The sequence below is a fragment of the Lissotriton helveticus genome, chromosome 2_1, assembly GCF_964261635.1.
Source record: "Lissotriton helveticus chromosome 2_1, aLisHel1.1, whole genome shotgun sequence".
NCBI classification, from domain to species: domain Eukaryota; kingdom Metazoa; phylum Chordata; class Amphibia; order Caudata; family Salamandridae; genus Lissotriton; species Lissotriton helveticus.
This window is the reverse complement of record NC_136059.1, coordinates 541071081-541096289: the sequence shown is the minus strand read 5'-3', so window position 1 is coordinate 541096289 and position 25209 is coordinate 541071081. Positions and strand designations below refer to the sequence as shown.

Genomic DNA, 25209 nt, shown 5'->3' with positions numbered 1-25209 from the left:
TGCGGCGGATCTATCTTGGTGGAGCGTGGAAGGCAATCTGTCTCAAGGGAAGCCTTTCCAACTGCCTCCATCGGTGGCCACAGTGATAACGGATGCATCCACTCTGGGGTGGGGTGCTCATCTGGGGGATCTGGAGGTCAAAGGTCTTTGGTCTCCGGAAGAAAGGTTGCTTCACATCAACCTTCTAGAATTGCGGGCGATACGTTTGGCGCTCAAGGCCTTCCTCCCTTCCCTTCGCAGTCAGTCAGTCCAGGTCCTGACGGACAACACGACCGCGATGTGGTACAACAACAAGCAGGGAGGAGTAGGGTCGCAGTGTCTCTGCAAGGAGACTCTGCGCCTCTGGTCCTGGGTTCAGGACCATCAGATTTGTCTGATGGCAAATCATCTGGCCGGAGTTCTGAACGTTCGTGCAGACAGTCTCAGTCGGCAGTTCTCTGCCGATCACGAGTGGAGGCTTCACCCAGAGGTAGTTCACGACATCTTTCGGATGTGGGGGACTCCTCGGGTGGACCTGTTCGCCACTCGCGAGAATGCTCACTGCCTGTCATTCTGCAGTCTCCAGTATCCGATGCAAGGAGCCTTGGGGGACGCGTTTCAGTTGGGTTGGAGCTCGCAACTCCTTTACGCGTTTCCTCCCATACCATTGATTCCTCGGGTTCTGAGGAAAATTCGCCAAGACCGGGCCCAAGTCATATTGATCGCCCCGGATTGGCCAAGAAGGGTGTGGTATTCAGACCTTCTCCACCTCTCCTCTCACCCGCCGCTCCGTCTCCCTCACAGGGCAGATCTCCTCTCTCAGATGGAGGGGCAGGTTCTACACCCCCACCTCCAGACCTTACACCTTCATGCCTGGAGATTGAACGGGGCAACCTGATTTCTTTTCCTCTCCCTCACGATGTGGTGGATGTCATTTTGTCAGCCAGGCGTGACTCCACTATGTCCATCTATTCTTATAGGTGGTCTAAATTTGTTACTTTGTGCAGGGAGAAGTCTATAGACCCTTTGAGGGCCCATTTATCTGATGTTCTCCAGTTTGCCCTTTCTCTGGCACAGCAAGGGCTTGCTGTGGCCACGGAGAAGGGTTATCTTTCTGCGCTGTCGGCTTTTATCTGTTTGCCTGACCAGCCTTCTCTTTTTAAATCTCCTATAGTTTTAAGGTTTTTGAAGGGCCTCACGAATAAGTTCCCTCCAACCCCTTTTATTGTGCCTCAGTGGGATTTAAATCTTGTTTTGACATTTTTAATGGGTGCTCCTTTTGAGCCTCTTCACAAATGTCCTATGAGGCTTCTGGCTTTCAAAACGGGTTTCCTCGTTGCAATAACCTCGGCAAGGAGGGTAAGTGAGCTTCAAGCTCTTAGTCACAAGCCCCCTTTCTTGTCCATTCATGCTGATCGAATGGTTCTTAGGACCAGGGCTGCTTTTCTGCCAAAGGTGGTGACTTCTTTCCACCTTGGTCAATCCATTACCCTTCCTACCTTTTATCCTCCCCCACACCCTTCTAAGGAGGAGGAGAGATTACACCGTCTTGACCCCAAGAGGGCGGTGTCTTTTTACTTGGACAGGACTAAAGACTGTCGTTTGGATGACCAGCTCTTTATCGGCTTTGCTGGCTGCAAGAAAGGAAGAGCGGTCCATAAGAGGACTTTGTCGAGATGGATCGTCCTCTGCATTAAGATCTGCTACTCTTTGGCTGGTAAGGAACCTCCAGAGGGTATAAGGGCTCATTCTACGAGAGCTAAGTCTTCAACCTCAGCGTTGGCTAGAGGTGTGCCTGTTGAGGATATTTGTAGGGCGGCAACTTGGTCTTCCCTCCACACTTTCGCGAAGCATTACTGCTTGGATTCCGAAGTGAGGAGGGACGGTCATTTTGCACGCTCTGTCCTTCAGGATTTCCTGGTTTAGAAGAGTGGACACCCTTCTCCGGGAGTGGGGGCTGCTGTGGGACTCTATTCAAAAGGTGAGGAATCCACACGGCAGATGTATCTATCAGAAGAACAAGTTACTTACCTTCGGTAACGCTTTTTCTGGTAGATACTATATCTGCCTGTGGATTCCTCACTGACCCACCCGCCTCCCCGTTGTTCACTCTTCTATACTGGGTTTATGTAATGTATTGTTTTATTGTCAAGGGGTTGTTTATTTCAAATGTTTTATTGCATTTGCTTCACACTGAGTGTGTTACCTTGATTTCTATACTGTGTATACTGTGTATATGTCTGCTGTCATCGGTCCGTCCGTGTGCCTCGAAGGAACGGAAAAAAGGGCGGAACTGATGTCATCACGCCGGCGTGGGCCTATTATAGGCGTCGGTGACATCAGCGGAGTCGCGAGCGGTGCCGTGCCTCTGTGACGTCCGGATCCACGTCGGCGCGAAGCTAAAAAAAATAATTTCCGAATGTTGCTGACGCAAGGGGGATATTCACAAGGTGAGCAATCCACAGGCAGATATAGTATCTACCAGAAAAAGCGTTACCGAAGGTAAGTAACTTGTTCATCTGCCTCAAAAGCCTACTAGAAACCAGGGGGTTCTTTTTTTATTCATGTAGGGGTGGTGGCTGCCCACGATAGGATTGACAATCCCCCCAAACCCCCAAAGAAATTCCAGTCTTTCTGCCCTCCCGGGGGGCAGATGGGGCAGTGGCCCTTGATCTGCCCCCCGGAGGAGCAGAAAGCCCACTTGGCACCAGCGTAATTAAGCTGGCTTTTTTATGTGTGGATGTTGCCCAGAAAGGACATACCAAAGGGTCAGTTTTCACTGTGAAAATGTGGTGTGTCCACGTTGCGTTTTAGTCCGTTTCCTGTCGCGGGCACTAGGCCTACCCATACAAGTGAGGTACTATTTTTCTCGGAAGACTTTGGGGAACGCGGGGTGGGTGGAATTTTGTGGAACCACGCAGATTCCAGAACTTTCCACCACAGAATTGTGTGGAAAGGAAAATGCTATTTACCAGTATGCATCTGTTCTTGGCATGTAGGGCTGCAGAAACACACACTGTAGCATTAGATCACCATCTGGTGGTGGGCCCGGATGATTACACTTTGTTGTTGTCCTGGAAGAGTCTTTGTCTGCTAGGTGACTCCTCCCTTAGACCGTAGTGCGCATGGGCATCGACTCCATCCTCAGATTGTTTTCACCATTGGGCAAATGATGGAGTTGCATCAGTACAGATAATGATGACCATGTATTGTGTATCTAAATAGGATACTACTGGAACAGATATAGGTAGCCGGGGAGGCAGGTGGGCATCTGTGGTTCTGCAGCCCTACATGCCAAGAACAGATGCATACTGGTAAGTAGCATTTTCCGTTCGAGGCATATGGGCTGCAGACCGCACACTGTTGCATAGATTGCACAGCAGTTTCTCCCTTAGCGGTGGTCACCCACATCTGTTGCAGTAGTTTGAAATAATGTTTAAGTACAGCCTGACCCACACTTGCTGGTTGTTTTGCCTGTACATCTACACCGTAGTGTTTTGTAAATGTGTATGTAGTAGACCATGTAGCTGCTTTGCAGATATCATCTAATGGTATATTTCCTAAGAATGCCATAGATGCTACTAACTTACGTGTAGAATGAGTTCTAGGAGGAATGGATAGAGTGTGTTTTGCTTTTTGGTTACAAATTTCATTACACTTAACAATCCATCTAGCAATGCCTGATTTAGAAATAGGATTGCCTTTATGCGGAGGTGAAAAGGACACAAACAGTTGTTTAGTCTTACGAAAACTTTTTGTCCTATCGATGTAGTATAGAATTGCTCTTTTTACATCTAATGTGTGTAGAGCTCTTTCCGCAACCGTTTGCGGTTGTGGAAAAAATGCTGGCAACTCAATTGATTGGTTGATATGGAATGGTGAAATGAACTTTGGCAGAAACTTAGGATTGGTTTTGAGAACCACTTTATTATGATGAAGTTGTATAAATGGTTCTTGAATTGTTAATGCCTGGATCTCACTCACTCTTCTGAGTGAGGTAACTGCTACAAAAAAAGCGACTTTCCATTAAAGAAACTGTAACTCACACTTATGCAATGGTTCAAAGGGTGAACCCATAAGTCTTGTGAGAACAATATTTAAATTCCATACTGGAGAAGGTGGTATTCTGGGAGGAATTATTCTTTTACGCCCTTCCATAAACGTTTTGATTGCAGGTAATCTAAACAATGACAAATGTTGTCTGTTTTGGAGATATGCCGCTATAGCAGCAAGATGTAATCTGATTGAGGAGTATGCTAAATTAGATCTTTGTAGATGTAAGAGATAGCATATGATGTTCTGTATAGAAACATCTAATGGGTTAACTTTGTTATTTGTGCAATATACAACTAATCTTTTCCACTTTGCTGCATAGCATGCTCTAGTGGTAGGAAGTCTTGCTTCCTTAATGAAGTCCATGCAATCAGGAGGTAAGTTCAGATATCCAAATTCTAAGACCTCAGGAGCCATATCGCTAGATTGAGCTGCATTGGGTCTGGATGCATAATCTCTCCATGGTTCTGTGTTAGTAGATGTGGGGAGAGTTTTAGTTAGTGTTGTGGTACTACAGAGAGCTGTAGTAGCGTTGTGTACCATGGTGGTCTGTCCCACGTTGGTGCTATGAGAATCAACGTGAGAGAATGTTGCCGTAGTTTGCGTACCACTAATGGAATTAGTGGGAGAGGTGGAAAAGCGTACGCAAATTTGTTTGACCAGTTCATCCATACTGCATTGCCTTTGGATAATGGGTGTGGGTATCTGGCGGCGATGCTTGGGCATTTGTGGTTGTGGTGTGTGGCAAACAGATCTATCTCTGGTTGTCCCCACAGTTGAAAGAATGGCTGAACTTGAGGTTGAAGCTCCCATTCATGCATCTGTTGTCTCTGACGACTTAACAGATCTGCTAATTGATTGTGAACTCCTGGTAGATGTTCTGCTAACAGAAAAATGTTTTGAGGGATGGCCCATCTCCAAATGCTCTGCGCCAGCAGGGAGAGCTGTAGGGAGTGTGTCGCTCCTTGCTTTTGAATGTAATACATTGCTGTCATATTGTCAGCCCTGACTAGTACAGCTTTGTTTGATATGTAATGTTGGAACGATTTTAGAGCTTGAAAGATTGCTAGTAACGCCAGATAATTTATGTGGAGTACTTTTTGTTTCGTTGTCCACGTGCCTTGTACTGTGTGACTTTGTAAATGCGCTCCCCATTCGGTGAGAGATGTGTCTGTGGTCAGTATGATTTGTGGAACAGGTTCTATAAACGGCCGGCCCTTGGAAAGGTTTTTGGTGTTCCACCATTGCAGAGAGCGATGCGTCCGATCGTCTACCACCACCAGATCTGTTATTTCTTGTTGAGCCTGATTCCACTGACCTGCTAAGCATTCTTGTATGGGACGCATTTGTAGTCTTGCGTATAGTACTATGAAAATGCAAGATGCCATCATTCCTATTAGCTGCATGAACACTCGAGCTTGTAGTGAGTGTTGTGGCTGGAATGTTTTGATGAGATTCTGTATAGCTTGTATTCTTACTAAACTGGGGTACGCTATTGCCTTGGAAGTATCTATTGTGGCACCTAGATACTGCTGAGATAGGGATGGTTGTAGATGTGACTTCTTTTGATTTACTGTAAACCCCAACTTGTGCAGCAGGCAAATTGTCTGATGCGTGTGCTGTACACATTGGTTGTATGACTTGGATTTTACTAGCCAGTCGTTGAGATATGGGAATACGTGAATGTTGTCCCTTCTTAAGTGTGGTGCTACTACTGCTAGACACTTTGTGAACACTCGAGGTGCTGTTGTTACTCCGAAGGGAAGCACCTTGAATTGGTAGTGCTGACCTTCTAGTATGAACCTTAGGTACTTTCTGTGAGACTGATGAATAGGAATGTGGAAGTAGGCGTCCTTGAGGTCTAATGTGGCAAGGAAGTCACCTTTCTCTAGTAAAGGTAGAACCTGTTGTAATGTGACCATATGAAAAAGGTCTGAATGTATGTACATGTTTAGGGGTCGTAGATCTAGAATTGGTCTGAGAGACCCATCCTTTTTGGGAATGAGAAAATAAAGGGGGTAAACCCCTGTGTTCTAATGTTCTTTTGGTACTGTTCTATTGCATTCTTTTGCAGTAGTGATTCCACCTCTTGTCTTAATAGTAAGAGGTGTTCCTGTGACATGGGACGTTGTCTTGGTGGTATTGTTGGAGGGTTGGACTTGTGCTCCAGGCAATAACCTGACTGAATTATTTGTCTCACCCACCTGTCTGTAGTGATGGAGTTCAGGACAGGTAGGAACTGTTGTAATCTTCACCCGACCGGAGTAGAATGGTCTGGGGGGATGGAAGGGAAGTCACTGTTTGGTAGTAGAGGCGTTGAGATCGTTGTTGCCTGTGCCCTTATTGTTGTTCCCTCTATACCCTCCTCTATAGTATCCCTTACTGGACGAGGTCTGGTGAACAAGTTACTTACCTTCAGTAACGCTTTTTCTGGTGGATACATTATCTGCCTGTGGACTCCTCACCTTGTGAATATCCCCTGCGCAGCAGCCATTCGGAATTTTTTGTAGCTCTCCACACCGGAGAGGTCATGGACGACGTCACAGAGGGTACGACTCCGCTCGCGACCCCGCTGACGTCACTGGATCCATAATAGGGCCTCGTCGGCGTGATGACGTCAGTTCCGCCCCTTTTTTCCGTGCCCCCGAGGCACACGGACGGACCGGCATAAACAAGTGTAGTATACACAGTACACAGTATTTGAACCAACACACATAGTGTGAAGACAACTCAAAAGGTAAACATAATTAAACATTTCCAATAGAAAATACAACATAAATACTTGCAGGTATAGAAAAGTGGACAATGGGGAGGCGGGTGGACATGTGAGGAATCCACAGGCAGAAACTGTATCCACCAGAAAAAGCATTACCAAAGGTAAATAACTTGTTCTTCTGATGGATACATCTGCCAGTGGATGCCTCACATTGTGAATAGATTCCCACAGCAGTCCCCACTCCCGGAGGAGGGTGTCCACTCTTCTATACCAGAAAATCTTGGAGGACAGAACGAGCAAAGTGGCCGTCCCTCCTCACTTTGGAATTTAAGCAGTAATGCTTCGCGAAAGTGTGGAGGGAGGCCCAAGTTGCCGCTCTGCAAATGTCCTCTACAGGAACACCCCTAGACAAAGCAGATGTAGAAGACTTTGCTCTAGTAGAGTGAGCTCTTATACCCTCTGGAGGTTCCTTACCAGCCAGTGCATAGCAGATCTTAATGCACAAGATAATCCATCTTGAAAGTGTGTGCTTGTGCACCGCTCTTCCTTTCCTGCAGCCAGCAAATTCAACAAAGTGCTGGTCGTCCACGCGATAGTCTTTAGTCCTATCAAGATAAAAGTTCACCGCCCTCTTAGGGTCGAGACGGTGAAGCCGCTCCTCCTCCTTGGAAGGGTGAGGGGGAGGATAGAAGGTAGGAAGGGTAATAGACTGCCCCAGTGGAAAGGAGTCACCACCTTAGGCAGAAAAGCAGCCCTGGTCCTGAGTACCATTCTTTCAGCATGAATGGTCAAGAATGGGGGTTTCGGGGGGCGTGGCCAGCAACATGGCCGAGTGAGCCGCACTTTGCCGGAGCTCCGCTGAGCCGTACCTGATCCGTCTATCCTTACTCCATCCAGCTAACATTTCTGCCGCGCAAAAGAAAGCAGGCAATCCAGAGACCCCAGAGGTGACCTGTGGTGACACTGGGGAGCCGACAGGAGGAAGAAACACGCCGGGATACCCTCAGCGCGCCAGCCCGATCCCGGTTCCAAAATGGCGGCGCCCATCACAGCCTAGTCCGGAACGCCGGGCTGAACAGACCGCGACATCGGAGGGGGCGGGAGAGTGCAGCATCGCGCTCCCCGGACGGTGGCAACCGGCGGTGGAGATCGGGTGAGCCTGGCCATACGCCCGTGAGTGCCCGCATAGCGAGGGGAGGCAGTTGGAAGGGGGTGCGGGCATTCCCCATGGATGGAGCGTGAGGGAACGGCCCAACGAGTGTCGGTCGCCTCCCAAGGAAGTGGCAGAGGGAGTCTTGGCGCGGGCGGCGGAGGGAGCGCAGACGGGTGCTTGATCGTCAACCCCCCCCGCCCCCTCCACCTCGCTAACACATTGGAGGTGCGGCGGGACACAGAGGAACAGGACCCGAGTGACGGCCTGGGCATTCCCCGGAAGTGAAGAGGGCGACCGGAGCCGGGGGTCACTGGTCCCTCGCACACCACGATAGGGTCCAGAAAAAGTCACCGGCAGTGAGACTAGTGGGACTGAAGAGCTGCACCTCAGAGGGGGAAGTAAAATAGTCCTTGCTGCACCACTGGGACACCATACTACCTTCTAACTCCTCCGGCCCCTCTAACCACTCGTGCAAGTGAGGCAGAGAGACTGTGGGGCTGAGCAGGATCACGAGAGGGATACAAACTTGGCTACACTAGGCAATTCCCAGGGTTGAGGTACCCTTATCACACGGAGGCCACGGCGCACTGAGAATCCTGGACCGGGCAAGAAACACACCGCGGCGGTGAGCGAACCCGGATAAGGCAAGGACCCCGGCATCTCGGGACGGAGAGAGGCGGCGTCCACAGGGCATCCACAGGGGCAGACGAAGCCCGCAGAGGAGCTGGGCGGTGGAGGGCCAGAGGGGAAGTCGGAGCGCTGCAAGGGACACAGGCCTCGCCCCCCCTCCCCCGGCTGCGAGACCGGACCGGCAAGGGGATGAAGGATGCAATCCCTAAGCCCCCAAAGCAAGGACCCATAGATAGGTTTGCAGTAGCGCCCCCCACTAACGCTATGGAGGGAACGACGGCGAATTCGGACACGGCCCTTCTGATGGGAGCAATACAAGCGTCCAGGGAAGACATACAGGCGTCCAGGGCGGCACTGGAAGTGAAAATAGGGGAGGTGGGAGTGGAGGTTAACTTACTACGGCAGGACTTCCGAAACCTCACGGAGAGAGTCACCACGGCGGAAACGAGGCTGAACGAAGCGGAGGATGTCATAACCGCCCTACGGAAAGATGTAAAAGACCTGAAGGACTCCCATAAGCAATTACTGTGGAAGGTTGATGATGCCGAAAACAGGGCGAGACGCAACAACCTCCGCTTTGTGGGCTTTAGAGAAGGAATCGAGGAGTCTAACACGGCGGAGTTTCTGCGCAAATGGCTGATTGACACGCTACCCCAAGCGGCGTTTTCCAATTGCTACATCATTGAAAGAGCCCACAGAGCACTTATGGCAAAACCACTGGCGGGGGGAAGGCCCCGACCGATCATAGCGAGGTTCCTCAACTTCGCAGATCGAGACCCGATTCTGCGAGAAGCCAGGAAGTTGGGTGAGATCCTAGTAGAAAACTCACACATAATGATCTTCCCGGACTACAGCCAAGAGGTGCAGAAGATGAGACGCTCCTTTGACACTGTAAAAACTAAGCTCAGGGAACTGAAAATACAATATATGCTCCTCTTCCCAGGCAAACTTACGGTGATCTATAAAGAAAAGACCCACTTCTTCACTCATCCAGATGACGCATGGCACTGGATAGAAGAACGCCCATCAGCACAGAGAGGTGGAGAGAGCGAGCTGAACAGGGGAATGGAGGGTCCCTCCACTGGCAATCTCTGGGAGCTGGTGCAACCACAGCGCCGCCGCAGATTCCGGGGGTCAAGGAAGACCCAAACGACTCCGTACCCCAAGCAGAATGGGTCTCCTAGAAGACACCGGGACGCCGCCTCCCCAGGTTGGGACAGCGAAGCGGGATCTAGATTTCGCGCCCTAGCCGCCAAGGATCGTCTTGAGGATGAGGATGCAACAGGTGGGGCAACGACAGGGAGCGACGAAGAGGATGATCAGTCACTTCATCCGATAGTGGCTGCTATCAACGAGATGGAAAAGGACCTGGCTACAGGCAACGCCACAGTACAGGGCGAGGACAAGGACCGCAATACTTGAACTGGGAATATGCTGGATGGACGAGATAACGGCTGGGCCGGCGGACAGCACGCAAGTGTCTCCCACGCCTCTCAATTGTTAATTTTCTTTAAGTACTGTTCGGTTGTCATTGTTGTATCTTTCCTTCTCTGATTACGAACTACCTCATAGAACTTTAAACACTGTAGGAAAGTATCCTTTCGAGTTTGGTGGGGTGCGGAGTTGGGGTAGGTCAGAAGAGGAGAGATATAATAAAAGGAAGGAGGACCCCTCGCTGAATTTTTTAGGGACTGGGGGGAAAACAGTAGTTAAAGAACAAAGAATGTCCCAAGTTACTGGACAATATCGTCCTGTATATGTGTCAATATTGAGAGACAGCATGCCATACTCTCAGTAGGAAAGGCAAAATTGTGTGTTCTACTATTAACAACCAGTGGCATATAAACGGTAACAATAAATTCACAAACAGGTAATTTATGGAGGCGAAGAAAATTAATAAAACTAATCAAGAAAACTGTTTTGGTAACCAAAATAAGTGAAATTTATTACACAATTTTATAACAATTCATATAAAAATTTATTTAAAAACACATCACATGAGTTAAAGATTTATCTTCAAATACATAGTAAAACAAGAAGAATCAAACAAGGTCGACGCGGCGTTTCGGCTTTCTTTTAGTATGCCTTCATCAGGACTGATTCTAAACAAGTAAAACATTAAGAACACACAGTTACCAACCATTTAAATTTAAGCAAGTTTAGCCTCTTTTGTACACGTACAATACAGTGCAATCATGGTTTTTCCCATCGTTATACTATTTTTACAAGACATTATGGAACTGGTTGTATAGGATTTTATCATTATCTACATGTACAAATGTACAAATTCTGTTTTCTTTAAAAACAACATCCATATCACAGTGTATTTTATCTACAACAATATTCTTTTGCCTCTCCCTTGGATATCAATCCAATACTATACTCTTACAATATTGACACTAATGTCGTGCATCCTCATTTAGCACTGGCATACCTTTTTTTTGGGGCGTGACTAGCTGAAAACTGCTAGGCTGGTTCCCAAAGATTATGAACTCCTGATATTGTTCTCAGGCTGCAGGGTGCTTTAATCAATTTGCAATGCCTGCTGTTTGAAAATGACAAAATTAGGGTCTCATTATTAACCTCATACTCCATCCCTTGTAGGGCTGTATGATTTGGTGAGGGATGATGTTGTACTAATAACATACCTATATCGTGATCAAGGACTTCCCTGGTTCCTTTGGTCACCTCTGTTTCTTTTAGAGACAGGATTTCTTAATTCTGTAAATATAAGAATGGAATTTGCCAGTTCTCCTTGGTTTCTTACAGAGCCACCCCACCAGATTTGAGGAAATGTGTTGTCAAAGACCTATTACCTGTTCATGGAATGTGATCCTGTTTATATATCTACCAGGAGGAGCCACAGTTTTTACATAGATCGTGTGGATTTTTCTTCCTAAAAGGTTAAAAACAATATTCAAAGGATGGCTACTCCCATTTGGCCATTTCATACTATTGATAAGTTTGTATTACTATCTTTCACTCACCATTGGAGCTGCGTGCTCAATCGTTGCAGTCTGGAGCCTCTTATAATTTAAAGCTGCCTTGTGAATTAGGATCGATCATAAATTCGGGGATGGCCTCACGAATTTTCTCTGTGGGGGTATTCCCAAAAATCTTTTGTTTTGATTATTTTTATATGGTATACCTAATGGCTCCCATTTTATATTTCTATAGTAGTTCATGTTCTAACCCCCTATTTCTTTGTTTGAACCCCCAATTCGCATTTATTTTGTCCCACTCCGTGGGACCTCCATCTTACCGCTATCATTATTCAGGCTCTCGTTTTATAGACCGACAAGGGTTTTCTTTACTAACCATACGTAACCGCTGACTAGAGTGTGTTTTCATAAAAACCAAACACCATGTCTATCTCGTTTTACATATTATGCTATATAACAATTATAGCAACCCCCATTTTAGAATGCTGTTTATTCATCATGCATATCTATTGGCTGTTCTGTAACATAGGTGAAGTATTGACATTAAGTATATTGAGTGCAGGTTTCCCCAGCGGTCCCTCTCGTAGGTTCGATTGTCTTATCACTACTCCTCGTTTCTACAGGCCCATCCCGTCTATCTAGGGTTTTTATTTCTTTCTTTTGGGCTCACCTTTAATAATAGATCCGGCCTCCCTGCTCCTATGTCCTGGCAGATTTTTCGCGTGTGGTTCCCTCAAGCGTCCGCGGTCGGAATTAAACACTCTAGCCTTGTTCCGGGTTTAAATACAGACCGTTGTTCTAATTGGGCGCCTTTCTCCCGTTCAATGATAGGTCAAATCGCGAACCAATAGGATGAGGCCGCAATAGTTGACGCCATCTATGTTGGCGTTTTCTCATTAGCTCCTTTTCTTTATGGGAGGTTATCATTGGTCGCTGTTATGACGCGTAACCAAGGGAATGTCCAACCGCGTCTTATGCGGTTACCATATCTACACAGCGAAGCCCATTTGTGTTAGCGCTTTCTCATTGGCTCCTTTTCCTTATTGGAGACTATCATTGGTCGCTGTTGTAATGCGTAACCAAGGAAATGTCAAAACCGCGTTTTGTGCGATTACCATGGCTACACAGCGAAGCCCATATGTCTTTTATGACCGTGTCCATGTTCGGGCTTTCTCATTCGCTACTTTTACTTATATAATACTTACATTGGTCGCTGTTGTATGCGTTACCAAGCAAGTATCAACCCGCGCCTTGTGCGGTTGCCATACATGCATAACGACACCCATCTATCTTTTTAGCCCGTATCAAATTCCATTGGTCGCTGTTAAATGCGTTACCAAGCAAAATATCGACCCGCGTCTTGTGCGGTTGCCATACATGTATAACGACACCCATCTTTCTTTATGGCCCGTGTCAGATTGGGGGAAGGAAAACCGAAAGGCAAAAATACGATCTAGCCCAGGAAATGTTACCTTATTTCCCCGGTCTTGATGCTGTTTATTATAACATCCTGTCTCTTGGCGCATGGTATAATTATAGGCTTTTTCCTTCTCTATGCTTACATTTTTGTGCATGTTTTCTCTAAAGAATTCCTCATTTTTAAATGATTTTACCGTATATTAAAACTTGCATCATGTTTGCTCCAATATTGTCCCTGATTTCAGGAAGGACGGAAAAGAACCTGAATGGAGACAATAGCTATCATTATTCCATCTTGTCTCTGTTTACATGCCACAAAAAATAGATCTATCTCTTCTTTGTGCTTAAGTGTGGTGTTGTTTTTATGCGAGACTGTTATTAAGGAGTTCTCATTACTTAATGATTTTTTCCCAGTCCTCTCTTGAATTGAGACCACCTCTCACACTGTTGAAGGTGGACATATAGAATTGCTCCCTTTTTTCCCTCTTATTTTCCACATTGCCACCTCTATTGCTGCCTGTTATTCTCTCCAATCCGCACCATTTTAAGTCCTCAATTTTGTGGCCAGCAGTGCGCCAGTGATCAGTCAGTGGGGCTCCCACTTTGTTAGTCCTTAAAGCTGATCGATGCTCATTAAGCCTTAGTCTGATCTCCCTGGATGTCTCCCCTACATATGATTTCTGACAGGGGCATTGGATCAAGTAAATTAAATTTTTGGTCCTACAATTCATAAAGCTTTTGATATTTGTTGATCTATCGTTAATCTTGATTCTGTCACCTTTGATAATACTTGTACAATTCATACAACCCAAACAAGGGTGTGTGCCCATTGGTAATGGGGTGTCATACAGAGTGGGTTGGGAGTTTTTAGATTTCTCTCTATATGTATGTACAAGAGAGTTCCTGATGGTTTTATTCCTCCTGTATGAAAACATGGGTTTGGGGATTGGGATGTCTGTTTTGTCCTTCACGAGGTGCCAATGCCTGTTAATAATATTCTTGACTTTGTGGCTAACTTGAGAATAATTAGTCACAAACATAATCGATTGTTGATTTTCCTGGGTTTCATTTTTTGTGACAAATAAGTTGTCTCTGTTGAAATATTTAGCCCGTTTGTAGGCATGTCTAATCATCCTTTTGGGGTAACCCCTGTCTCTAAATTTGGTTTTCTGCGCAGCTGCATGTGTTTCAAAGTCTTGCATGGTAGTGCAGTTTCTTTTCAGCCGCAGGAATTGACCAAATGGAATATTGTTTTTCTGTGATGCTGGGTGGTTACTATCAAAGTGCAGCATGCTGTTCCTGTCTGTGGGTTTTGTGTATAGTTCTACAGTGAGGTATCCCTCTGTGTCCTTGATGATAATATCCAGAAACTCCACATAATGTTTGCTGGTATGGGATGTGAAGTTGAGATTATCATCACCTAAATTAAGCCAAAGTAAAAAATCATTTAAAGAGTCCATGTCTCCTGTCCATATAAAAAATATGTCGTCTATATAACGACCCCACTCGGAGATATTCTCATAGAATGGGGCCGACAGGTTGTAGATGTGTTTATCTTCGAACTTGGAGACGTATAGGCACGCCAGACTCGGGGCACATGTAGCCCCCATGCTGGTCCCCTTTACTTGTCTAAAAAAGTCCTCCTTAAACAAAAAAATGTTGTTTTTGAGGATCAATGTGATGCAATCTAAAATGAAAGTCTGATGGTCTGAAAGATCTTGTTCATGCCCCCTTAAAATCTCTTCCATGATCTCGATGGTGCTATCCTGGGGGATATTAGTGTACAATGCTTCGATGTCGAGAGTCACTAATATTTGTGTGTCCTGATTGAACCTAATCCCTTCTATCTTTTTAATCATTGATGTGGTATCCTTGATATAGGCTTTTTGTTGCTGTACCAAGGGTTGTAGAAAGACTTCCACATACTTGCTAAGAGGTTCAGTGAGTGACCCTATGCATGATACTATGGGTCTCATGGGGGGGTCTATGGCATCTTTATGTACCTTTGGTAGACCGTACAATGCCGGAATCAAAGGATCTGGATTTATCATAAATGCTAGTTCTTCCTCACATATTATGTCTTCATCTTTTGCTAGTCTTAGCATTCTTCCTATTTCTACCTTTAGTGTATTCCACTCCTCTCTGCTGGACCTTCTATAATGTTCTCTCTTTTCTAAAAGCTTAAGCATCCTATTGTTATAATCTATACTGTTCATCAACACAATACTACCACCTTTGTCCGCTGGTTTGACTGTCAGTGTTTCATCTTGTTCAAGGAGTTCAAGTGCTCTTTTTTCTTCTTTACTCAAATTGAAAGGTGTCCAAATTTTTTGTTTAAGAAGATTGTCTACACTTTTATCCACAGCCCTCTCGAAGGCTTCTACATCTTTGTGTACTATATTGAGTGATGGTGTCCAAGTGGATTTGTTCTTAAGTCCTGCCTTATTGCTTACAGGTGGTTTTTCTTTACCATTGAAGAAGATTTGAAGTCAAATTTTTCTAAAGAGACTCTGCAAGTCCCTTTCTAGAGCATACCTATCTACATTGGAGCAAAGCGCATACCCTAGGCCCTTTTCGAGTAATTTAGTCTCTATGGGGGTTAGATGATGATCTGATAAGTTAATAACCGCAGCTTTTTGGGTGTTGGCTAATCCCATTGTTTCTGGCTCCTGGTTCTTGGACGTTGAGGGTGTGGGGCTTGTTGGTTGTAGTTGTTGCGGCCTCTCCCTCTCCCTCTCTGTTGGCCAAAGGTTTGATTGCGTTTCTCTAAAAAAGACAAACCTTCTTTGGTCCCTGACTGTTGTCTATTCGATTCTCCACTTTTGTTTTTCTCATTACTTTGTTCACCCTCCGAGTCGGTACTCGTATATGAGGAGTCAAAAAACCTCACTCTTCTCATTGGGGCATTCCTTGGTTGGTTTTGCCACTGCCTTCGTGGTTGGAACTGTTCCCTAGGGCGTTCGTAAAAGTCTTTCTGTAGGTAGGGATATACGAATTCAGGGTTGTAATTTTCGATGTCTTTTTTGAGTTTGTTACTCTTTTTCTTAATTAGATATTCGCTATAACCCGCTACATCATTTTTGATCTCCTCTAGTTTTGCTTTAGCGTCTTCTAATGCTGTAATCTCCTGTAATTGACTCTCCAGCTCCTCTATCTCTTTCCGTTCAATAACGAGAAATTCATTTGCTGTCTCTATTATTAATAGGATCCAATCCCTACTGCAACGATTGGCCACCAGTGTCCATCTTTCAATAAATTTTCTATCTGTTATAAAGATCCCTGGTTCGTTCGTGACTTGTAGGCCCTTGGGTATAATCCCATTTTTGCAGTACTCTACTAAAAACTCCGCGTGGAGTTCTGCCCTCACTGCTTTCTTCTTTAGATTCCATAGCTTTTCCCATTGTTACTCATCGGATTTGTCTAACCTCACTGTGGTAGTATTTCTGGTTTTCCCATTGATGAGTTTGTTAAATTGCTCTTCGGAGAAGCTATAAGTCTTAAAGCCTTCCATATGAGTTCTCTATTGATTATTTGTGTAAAGCTTGACAGGGTGTTTTTGATTTAACCTTGTATTTATTTTACTTAGAGTGGTATTTATAAATTATACCTGGCTGCTGATTTGCAGTACGAAATGACACCTCCTCAGCTAACAAGCCGAGTGAACTATAATAAAAGGAAGGAGGACCCCTCGCAGAATTTTTTAGGGACTGGGGGGAAAACAGTAGTTAAAGAACAAAGAATGTCCCAAGTTACTGGACAATATCGTCCTGTATATGTGTCAATATTGAGAGACAGCATGCCATACTCTCAGTAGGAAAGGCAAAATTGTGTGTTCTACTATTAACAACCAGTGGCATATAAACGGTAACAATAAATTCACAAACAGGTAATTTATGGAGGCGAAGAAAATTAATAAAACTAATCAAGAAAACTGTTTTGGTAACCAAAATAAGTGAAATTTATTACACAATTTTATAACAATTCATATAAAAAATTAATTTAAAAACACATCACATGAGTTAAAAGATTTATCTTCAAATACATAGTAAAACAAGAAGAATCAAACAAGGTCGACGCGGCGTTTCGGCTTTCTTTTAGTATGCCTTCATCAGGACTGATTCTAAACAAGTAAAACATTAAGAACACACAGTTACCAACCATTTAAATTTAAGCAAGTTTTGCCTCTTTTGTACACGTACAATACAGTGCAATCATGGTTTTTCCCATCGTTATACTATTTTTACAAGACATTATGGAACTGGTTGTATAGGATTGTATCATTATCTACATGTACAAATGTACAAATTCTGTTTTCTTTAAAAACAACATCCATATCACAGTGTATTTTATCTACAACAATATTCTTTTGCCTCTCCCTTGGATATCAATCCAATACTATACTCTTACAATATTGACACTAATGTCGTGCATCCTCATTTAGCACTGGCATACCTTTTTTTTGGGGCGTGACTAGCTGAAAACTGCTAGGCTGGTTCCCAAAGATTATGAACTCCTGATATTGTTCTCAGGCTGCAGGGTGCTTTAATCAATTTGCAATGCCTGCTGTTTGAAAATGACAAAATTAGGGTCTCATTATTAACCTCATACTCCATCCCTTGTAGGGCTGTATGATTTGGTGAGGGATGATGTTGTACTAATAACATACCTATATCGTGATCAAGGACTTCCCTGGTTCCTTTGGTCACCTCTGTTTCTTTTAGAGACAGGATTTCTTAATTCTGTAAATATAAGAATGGAATTTGCCAGTTCTCCTTGGTTTCTTACAGAGCCACCCCACCAGATTTGAGGAAATGTGTTGTCAAAGACCTATTACCTGTTCATGGAATGTGATCCTGTTTATATATCTACCAGGAGGAGCCACAGTATAAGTATTATATAAGTAAAAGTAGCGAATGAGAAAGCCCGAACATGGACACGGTCATAAAAGACATATGGGCTTCGCTGTGTAGCCATGGTAATCGCACAAAACGCGGTTTTGACATTTCCTTGGTTACGCATTACAACAGCGACCAATGATAGTCTCCAATAAGGAAAAGGAGCCAATGAGAAAGCGCTAACACAAATGGGCTTCGCTGTGTAGATATGGTAACCGCATAAGACGCGGTTGGACATTCCCTTGGTTACGCGTCATAACAGCAACCAATGATAACCTCCCATAAAGAAAAGGAGCTAATGAGAAAACGCCAACATAGATGGCGTCAACTATTGCGGCCTCATCCTATTGGTTCGCGATTTGACCTATCATTGAACGGGAGAAAGGCGCCCAATTAGAACAACGGTCTGTATTTAAACCCGGAACAAGGCTAGAGTGTTTAATTCCGACCGCGGACGCTTGAGGGAACCACACGCGAAAAATCTGCCAGGACATAGGAGCAGGGAGGCCGGATCTATTATTAAAGGTGAGCCCAAAAGAAAGAAATAAAAACCCTAGATAGACGGGATGGGCCTGTAGAAACGAGGAGTAGTGATAAGACAATCGAACCTACGAGAGGGACCGCTGGGGAAACCTGCACTCAATATACTTAATGTCAATACTTCCCCTATGTTACAGAACAGCCAATAGATATGCATGATGAATAAACAGCATTCTAAAATGGGGGTTGCTATAATTGTTATATAGCATAATATGTAAAGCGAGATAGACATGGTGTTTGGTTTTTATGAAAACACACTCTAGTCAGCGGTTACGTATGGTTAGTAAAGAAAACCCTTGTCGGTCTATAAAACGAGAGCCTGAATAATGATAGCGGTAAGATGGAGGTCCCACGGAGTGGGACAAAATAAATGCGAATTGGGGGTTCAAACAAAGAAATAGGGGGTTAGAACATGAACTACTATAGAAATATAAAATGGGAGCCATTAGGTATACCATATAAAAATAATCAAAACAAAAACATTTTTTGAATACCCCCACAGAGAAAATTCGTGAGGCCATCCCCGAATTTATGATCGATCCTAATTCACAAGGCAGCTTTAAATTATAAGAGGCTCCAGACTGCAACGATTGAGCACGCAGCTCCAATGGTGAGTGAAAGATAGTAATACAAACTTATCAATAGTATGAAATGGCCAAATGGGAGTAGCCATCCTTTGAATATTGTTTTTAACCTTTTAGGAAGAAAAATCCACACGATCTATGTAAAAACTGTGGCTCCTCCTGGTAGATATATAAACAGGATCACATTCCATGAACAGGTAATAGGTCTTTGACAACACATTTCCTCAAATCTGGTGGGGTGGCTCTGTAAGAAACCAAGGAGAACTGGCAAATTCCATTCTTATATTTACAGAATTAAGAAATCCTGTCTCTAAAAGAAACAGAGGTGACCAAAGGAACCAGGGAAGTCCTTGATCACGATATAGGTATGTTATTAGTACAACATCATCCCTCACCAAATCATACAGCCCTACAAGGGATGGAGTATGAGGTTAATAATGAGACCCTAATTTTGTCATTTTCAAACAGCAGGCATTGCAAATTGATTAAAGCACCCTGCAGCCTGAGAACAATATCAGGAGTTCATAATCTTTGGGAACCAGCCTAGCAGTTTTCAGCTAGTCACGCCCCAAAAAAAAGGTATGCCAGTGCTAAATGAGGATGCACGACATTAGTGTCAATATTGTAAGAGTATAGTATTGGATTGATATCCAAGGGAGAGGCAAAAGAATATTGTTGTAGATAAAATACACTGTGATATGGATGTTGTTTTTAAAGAAAACAGAATTTGTACATTTGTACATGTAGATAATGATACAATCCTATACAACCAGTTCCATAATGTCTTGTAAAAATAGTATAACGATGGGAAAAACCATGATTGCACTGTATTGTACGTGTACAAAAGAGGCTAAACTTGCTTAAATTTAAATGGTTGGTAACTGTGTGTTCTTAATGTTTTACTTGTTTAGAATCAGTCCTGATGAAGGCATACTAAAAGAAAGCCGAAACGCCGCGTCGACCTTGTTTGATTCTTCTTGTTTTACTATGTATTTGAAGATAAATCTTTTAACTCATGTGATGTGTTTTTAAATTAATTTTTATATGAATTGTTATAAAATTGTGTAATAAATTTCACTTATTTTGGTTACCAAAACAGTTTTCTTGATTAGTTTTATTAATTTTCTTCGCCTCCATAAATTACCTGTTTGTGAATTTATTGTTACCGTTTATATGCCACTGGTTGTTAATAGTAGAACACACAATTTTGCCTTTCCTACTGAGAGTATGGCATGCTGTCTCTCAATATTGACACATATACAGGACGATATTGTCCAGTAACTTGGGACATTCTTTGTTCTTTAACTACAGAAGAGGAGAGAGACATCAGGGACGGCGACAGACCTTTTCCCGCCAATAAGTCCTATCAAGGAGGGGGGTGGATTGTGGGACTGAGGGGGGGAAGAAGGTAGGGAGGGGTGAGCGGGGGACTGTTGGGGATGTTCGAAGTTTTCTATTGATGGGGTCCTAGGTACTTGGGGTGGGGGGAGTTGGGGGGAGGGGAGAGGGGGGACAGGAAGGGGGGGAATGATCATGTCACACTGGTAACACACTCAGGTCTTCCGGACGACGCCTCCTCACAAGACACTAACTGCATTAGGCTACACACACGCCAGAGTCCCAAGTGACAGTGGGGGTAACACCATAGACCAAAGGGTATTCAGTGTTCTAACATGGAACGTGAACGGGCTCGGCAGTAAGGTGAAGAGAGGGCTGGTGAACTTATACATTAAACGGATAGGCCCTGACATAACTCTATTGCAGGAAACAAACCTCAGAGGCACGAACTGTGCATTCCTAGCTAGGAGACACTACAAGGTTCTAGCGCATGCAGGTTATACCACGGGTTCAAGAGGGGTGGCCATACTTATAAAGAAGACTACACCGTTCCGCATAGCCCAAACATGGATAGATACACAGGGGACGTATGTGGGGGTGAAGGGGACTTGGAATAGACGTGAGTACACGATCATCTCAGTATATGCCCCCCCGAAATCAGGCGCGACCGGGCCCAAGTGATTCTTTTGACTCCGGACTGGGCTCGAAGGGTATGGTACCCAGAGCTACTTAGTATGAGTATCGATCCCCTGATCGGTCTGCCTCTTCGGGAGGATCTACTGTCGCAGCAGCAGCGGACGGTCCTCCACCCGAACCTGTCCAGCCTCCACCTCTATGCATGGAGATTGAGCGGCGACAGTTGACACCTTTTGATCTTCCTCCCGAAGTCTTTGATGTTATTTTGGCAGCCAGGGGTCTCTCCACCACAACAGTATACGCCTGCAGGTGGAACAAATTTGTGGCATGGTGCACAGGGAAGGCTGTGGATCCCCTTTCTGCCCCTCTTTCTGAGGTTCTTCTGTTCCTTCTGTCTTTGGCCCAGAAGGGCTCTGGTGTGGGCACTATCAAAGGTTATCTTTTAGCCATCTCAGCCTTTCTACGGTTTCCAGATCAGCCTTCTCTTTTTATGTCCCCAGTTGTTAACCGTTTTCTTAAAGGCATTACGCATACGTTTCCACCCGTACCCTTCATAATGCCTCAGTGGGACTTAAATCTTGTCTTGACTTTTCTGATGTGCGCTCCCTTTGAGCCCCTTCATAACTGTCCCTTGTGTCTTCTCACTCTAAAGATGGTTTTGCTGGTTGCTATCAACTCTGCCAGAAGGGTGAGTGAGCTCCAGGCCCTTTATTCCAAACCTCCTTTCCGTCATCCGGACAAGGTGATTTTAAGGACCCGTCCTTTTCTGCCGAAGGTTGTCATGCCCTTCCATATCGGGTGACTATCACTTTGCCCACCTTTTTTCCGCCTCCGCAACCTTCAAGGGAAGAGGAGAGGCTCCACCTTCTGGACCCAAAACGTGCACTCGCATTCTATCTGCAACGTACACAGCAGTCCCGGGTGGATGATCAGCTTTTTTTTGGCTACGTGGGTGCCAAAAAAGGTCAGGCTGTGCACAAACGGACCATTTCCCGGTGGGTCTTTCTTTGCATCAAAGCATGTTACTCCTTGGCCAAGAAGGAGCCTCCTGTGGGGCTACGTGCCCATTCGTCCAGGGCAACTGCAGCCAGTAGTTTGTCAGGCAGCTATGTGAGCCTCGTTGCACACGTTTACCAAGCACTACTGCCTTGACAGTCACGTCCGGAGAGACAGCTTCTTTGGCCGTTCTGTGCTCCGTGACTTTCTGGTGTAATCGTGTTCGCAGACCCACCACAGGGGTTGGTATTGTTGGGGTATCCGTTCTAAGGTAAGGAATCTATCACTAACATGTCTCTTTCAGATGCACAAGTCACTACTTGTGTGACCATATATCTGAAGAGAAATTAGTTAGTGATAGATTCCTTACCGCCCCACCCGTCTTCCCCATTCTGCGTACTGATTACTAGGGTTAAGGTCATCCCCTTTTAGGGCCCTAGTTTTATGCACCAGTGGTCAGTATCTTGCATGGCTCTGCGTTTCGGCGCGGAAAGTCGTGTATAGAACTGACGTCCGTGCGCATGGGGCGCCTAAGTAGTCTCCGTGACGCCACCTACCGACGCGCAGGGGTACTGCTAAGCAAAACTTTCCGGATCTAGTCTGACGCCTGGGGAATATTCCATGGTAAGGGATCTATCACTAACTAATGTCTCTTACAGATATATCGTTACACAAGTAGTAACTTGTGCGTTAAAGCAATGCATAGCGATTTTAGTTCAAGTAATCGATGTAAGATAACGTAAAAGGACTGTGATTAAATATGACAATGAGACTGTACAATTATTTAAAAGGCATTTCTTGGGAATTTAAAAAATACTGTTGTTCTGTTCCCTGTCCAGTTATTCAAGAAAATTATTTTGTACCAACAGGGACGGATGACTTCAATGGGCACAAGAAGACCTTCCGGTTCTCCATTCTTTATCCTCTTTGGAATACCAGAAAATGCCTTTTGACCGTCTGTGTACAGTCTGAAGTAAGGATGAAAGGATCGTGAGAACACCAACTATGGAAAATGATTCAGCACTAAACTACAGAAGCTATTTTCCATTGTATTCCACACCTTTAGGGGAAGCATCTGCTTTTAGGATACGGAAAGAAGGTGAAAAGTAGGGTCTTCAGTTGATGTTTTGGGTCCCAGACAGCACTTTTTTTCATACTTCTGACCATTACAATTTGAAGAAAGCTCTACGGATGGAACTGCAAAGAAGTGCAGCATAAGCTTTTGTAAAATCAACACTCTTCAGTGCACTGAAAACATTATCAAACGAACCTTCTTCCACAAAGAGCTCCTTGTTAGATAATAGCTGTAACAGACAGAGCAGATCTGTTCACTCATTACCACACGAGAAGTCGGATATTTTGAAGAAAATGAGAAAAGTGTGATATGTGACGATAATAAACATAAAACTGCATAATGGTAAACACTTTTGGCAGAACAGATTTGGTCTAGAAAACATTGTATATTTACCATATTGTTACAGTTTTAGAAGGTCTGATAATTTTTATGTTTTAATTGTCACATTTATTTTTAATATAAATAGCTGCATTTAAAAACATCCCATTCAAAATTAGTTTAAATTTGTGTACACCGTTATGCTATATGAAGTAGCACTTCGTGGTTTGCTAACATCATGTTTTTCTTATGTTTTTATTTTGATCACTGTAAGCCGTAACTTTGAATTTCCACATTAGAGCCTTATCTTACGGGTACTCACAAACAGGGTAAGTCCCTCTGAGTTAAGAATATAGAAAAAATATATATTATAGGATTCCAACTCCATCTGATGAGTGCATAATGTATACGTTACATTGGAACATTTAAAGTACATGTTCATTTCTTTACGTACTGTACAATTATTTTACATCATTACATATATCCTTGGAATCGACCCACAACAATATACTGTAGCAAGCACATTGCAGTTTATTCTTGAACATAGCACATCTAGTAGCCCAGACAAAATAGCTGTAGTTTTATGAAAGCTTCAGCCAGCAATACCTCTGTTCTGAGGTGTGATATATCCTTGCAGTGTGATTATTTTTACTTAGTCATCGTATAATGTGGCAGTCACTTGCCGGTAATTCTCATTACTCCGAACATTATTCGTTCTTCCACACACCAGACCTTAAATGAGGTGAGCATATTTTCTCCGGGGACAATGCAGACAGGCTTTTTAAAGAAAAAAAAGTCTTCTCACCTAAAAACCTTCTTCTAAATTCTCCTTCTTCCACCTAAACTCTACCCACTTTCATGAAGCCAAAAGAGGAGGATACCTGTATTACCTCTTGTCATTCCAAAGCAAAAGGAAATCAAGATCAAGATAACAGGATGGAGAGTTAGTTGTGGTTATTGGGATGCAAACGTAATCTGAGAATGAAGATTGTCATTACCTCCTCAATCCTTGTCTCAGTCCTCACTAAAATGAAAAAAAGCCTAAGCAAAAGTACCACAACCTGAAATAACACCTTCCACTCCAATTAACTCTAGCACATCTAATCAGACAAAAACATTACAAATTAGAATAGATCTAGATCAATTTACAGAGCAGTTTCCAGAACTTTAATTCCAAAGACCGAAGAGTTCTGTTTCATTAAATCCAGATGCAAATGCATTACAAAGGTTTAAGGAACTGTCAGGTCTCTACACAATGAATACCTTTAGGAGAAGTACCACCCAGTTCGGCCCACGTGGTTGTCATTCCTCAAGTACGACGACATTTAATCAAATCTGGCAACGGTGTGATGCCAGAGATTCATAAGACAGAGAAATAACTGCTTTAATCCAACTGTTTAGGGAAAAGGAGGAGGGCTTACAACATTGGTTAACATCAATCCTTACGCTATGTACAGCTAAATAAGAGAGCTGCTCATATGACATCCAGAAGATGCCCTGCATTCTCCTCAATCGAGGATGGGTTAAGAAAGAAAGATGGGCGAACAGTCTCTTGGTCCAAAAGAAAATCCATACTGTAAGGAAATAGACACAGATAAGGGGGTCTAATAGAAAAAGGTCCAAAGTCTCCCAAATTTTGAGTCAGCAAAGTGTTGTAGAGGCTCAAAAGTATCTAGCTAGTTGTAAAGCTGTGAGAACCAAGGGTAAATCCCAGGAATCCATCTCAGGTCTGAGTTGGTCACTTAAGAGAAAAACCTTTCAGTAGATGATTCATCAGAGGCTCGATATTGAAAAGACCTTGCTCCATTAAACGCTATAACTTTATATTGCCATCCATTGCACTCTAAAAGTGGATACAGATAAAACCAAAAGAAATCCATTCTGAAGAAATTTAAGAATTCATTTTGGCTCGCAAGTACAGGGGTCTAGAGATTT

General features: G+C 44.1%; 1 protein-coding gene across 2 annotated transcripts in view; it reads left to right on the top strand.

The window, feature by feature from the left end:
• JMY (junction mediating and regulatory protein, p53 cofactor) overlaps window positions 1-23303 on the top strand; it is a 573379-nt gene extending 550076 nt beyond the window's left edge. The window contains exon 11 of one of the 2 annotated variants that reach the window (XM_078675206.1): window positions 22751-23303. Coding sequence is in view for 1 of the 2 variants with exons in the window: in XM_078675207.1 (XP_078531333.1) it covers window positions 22751-22875 (125 nt within the window). In the remaining variant the exon portion in view is untranslated. The remainder of the gene's footprint in view (window positions 1-22750) is intronic. The other variant, XM_078675207.1, reaches the window with a different exon arrangement.
• The last annotated feature ends 1906 nt before the right edge of the window (window positions 23304-25209 follow it).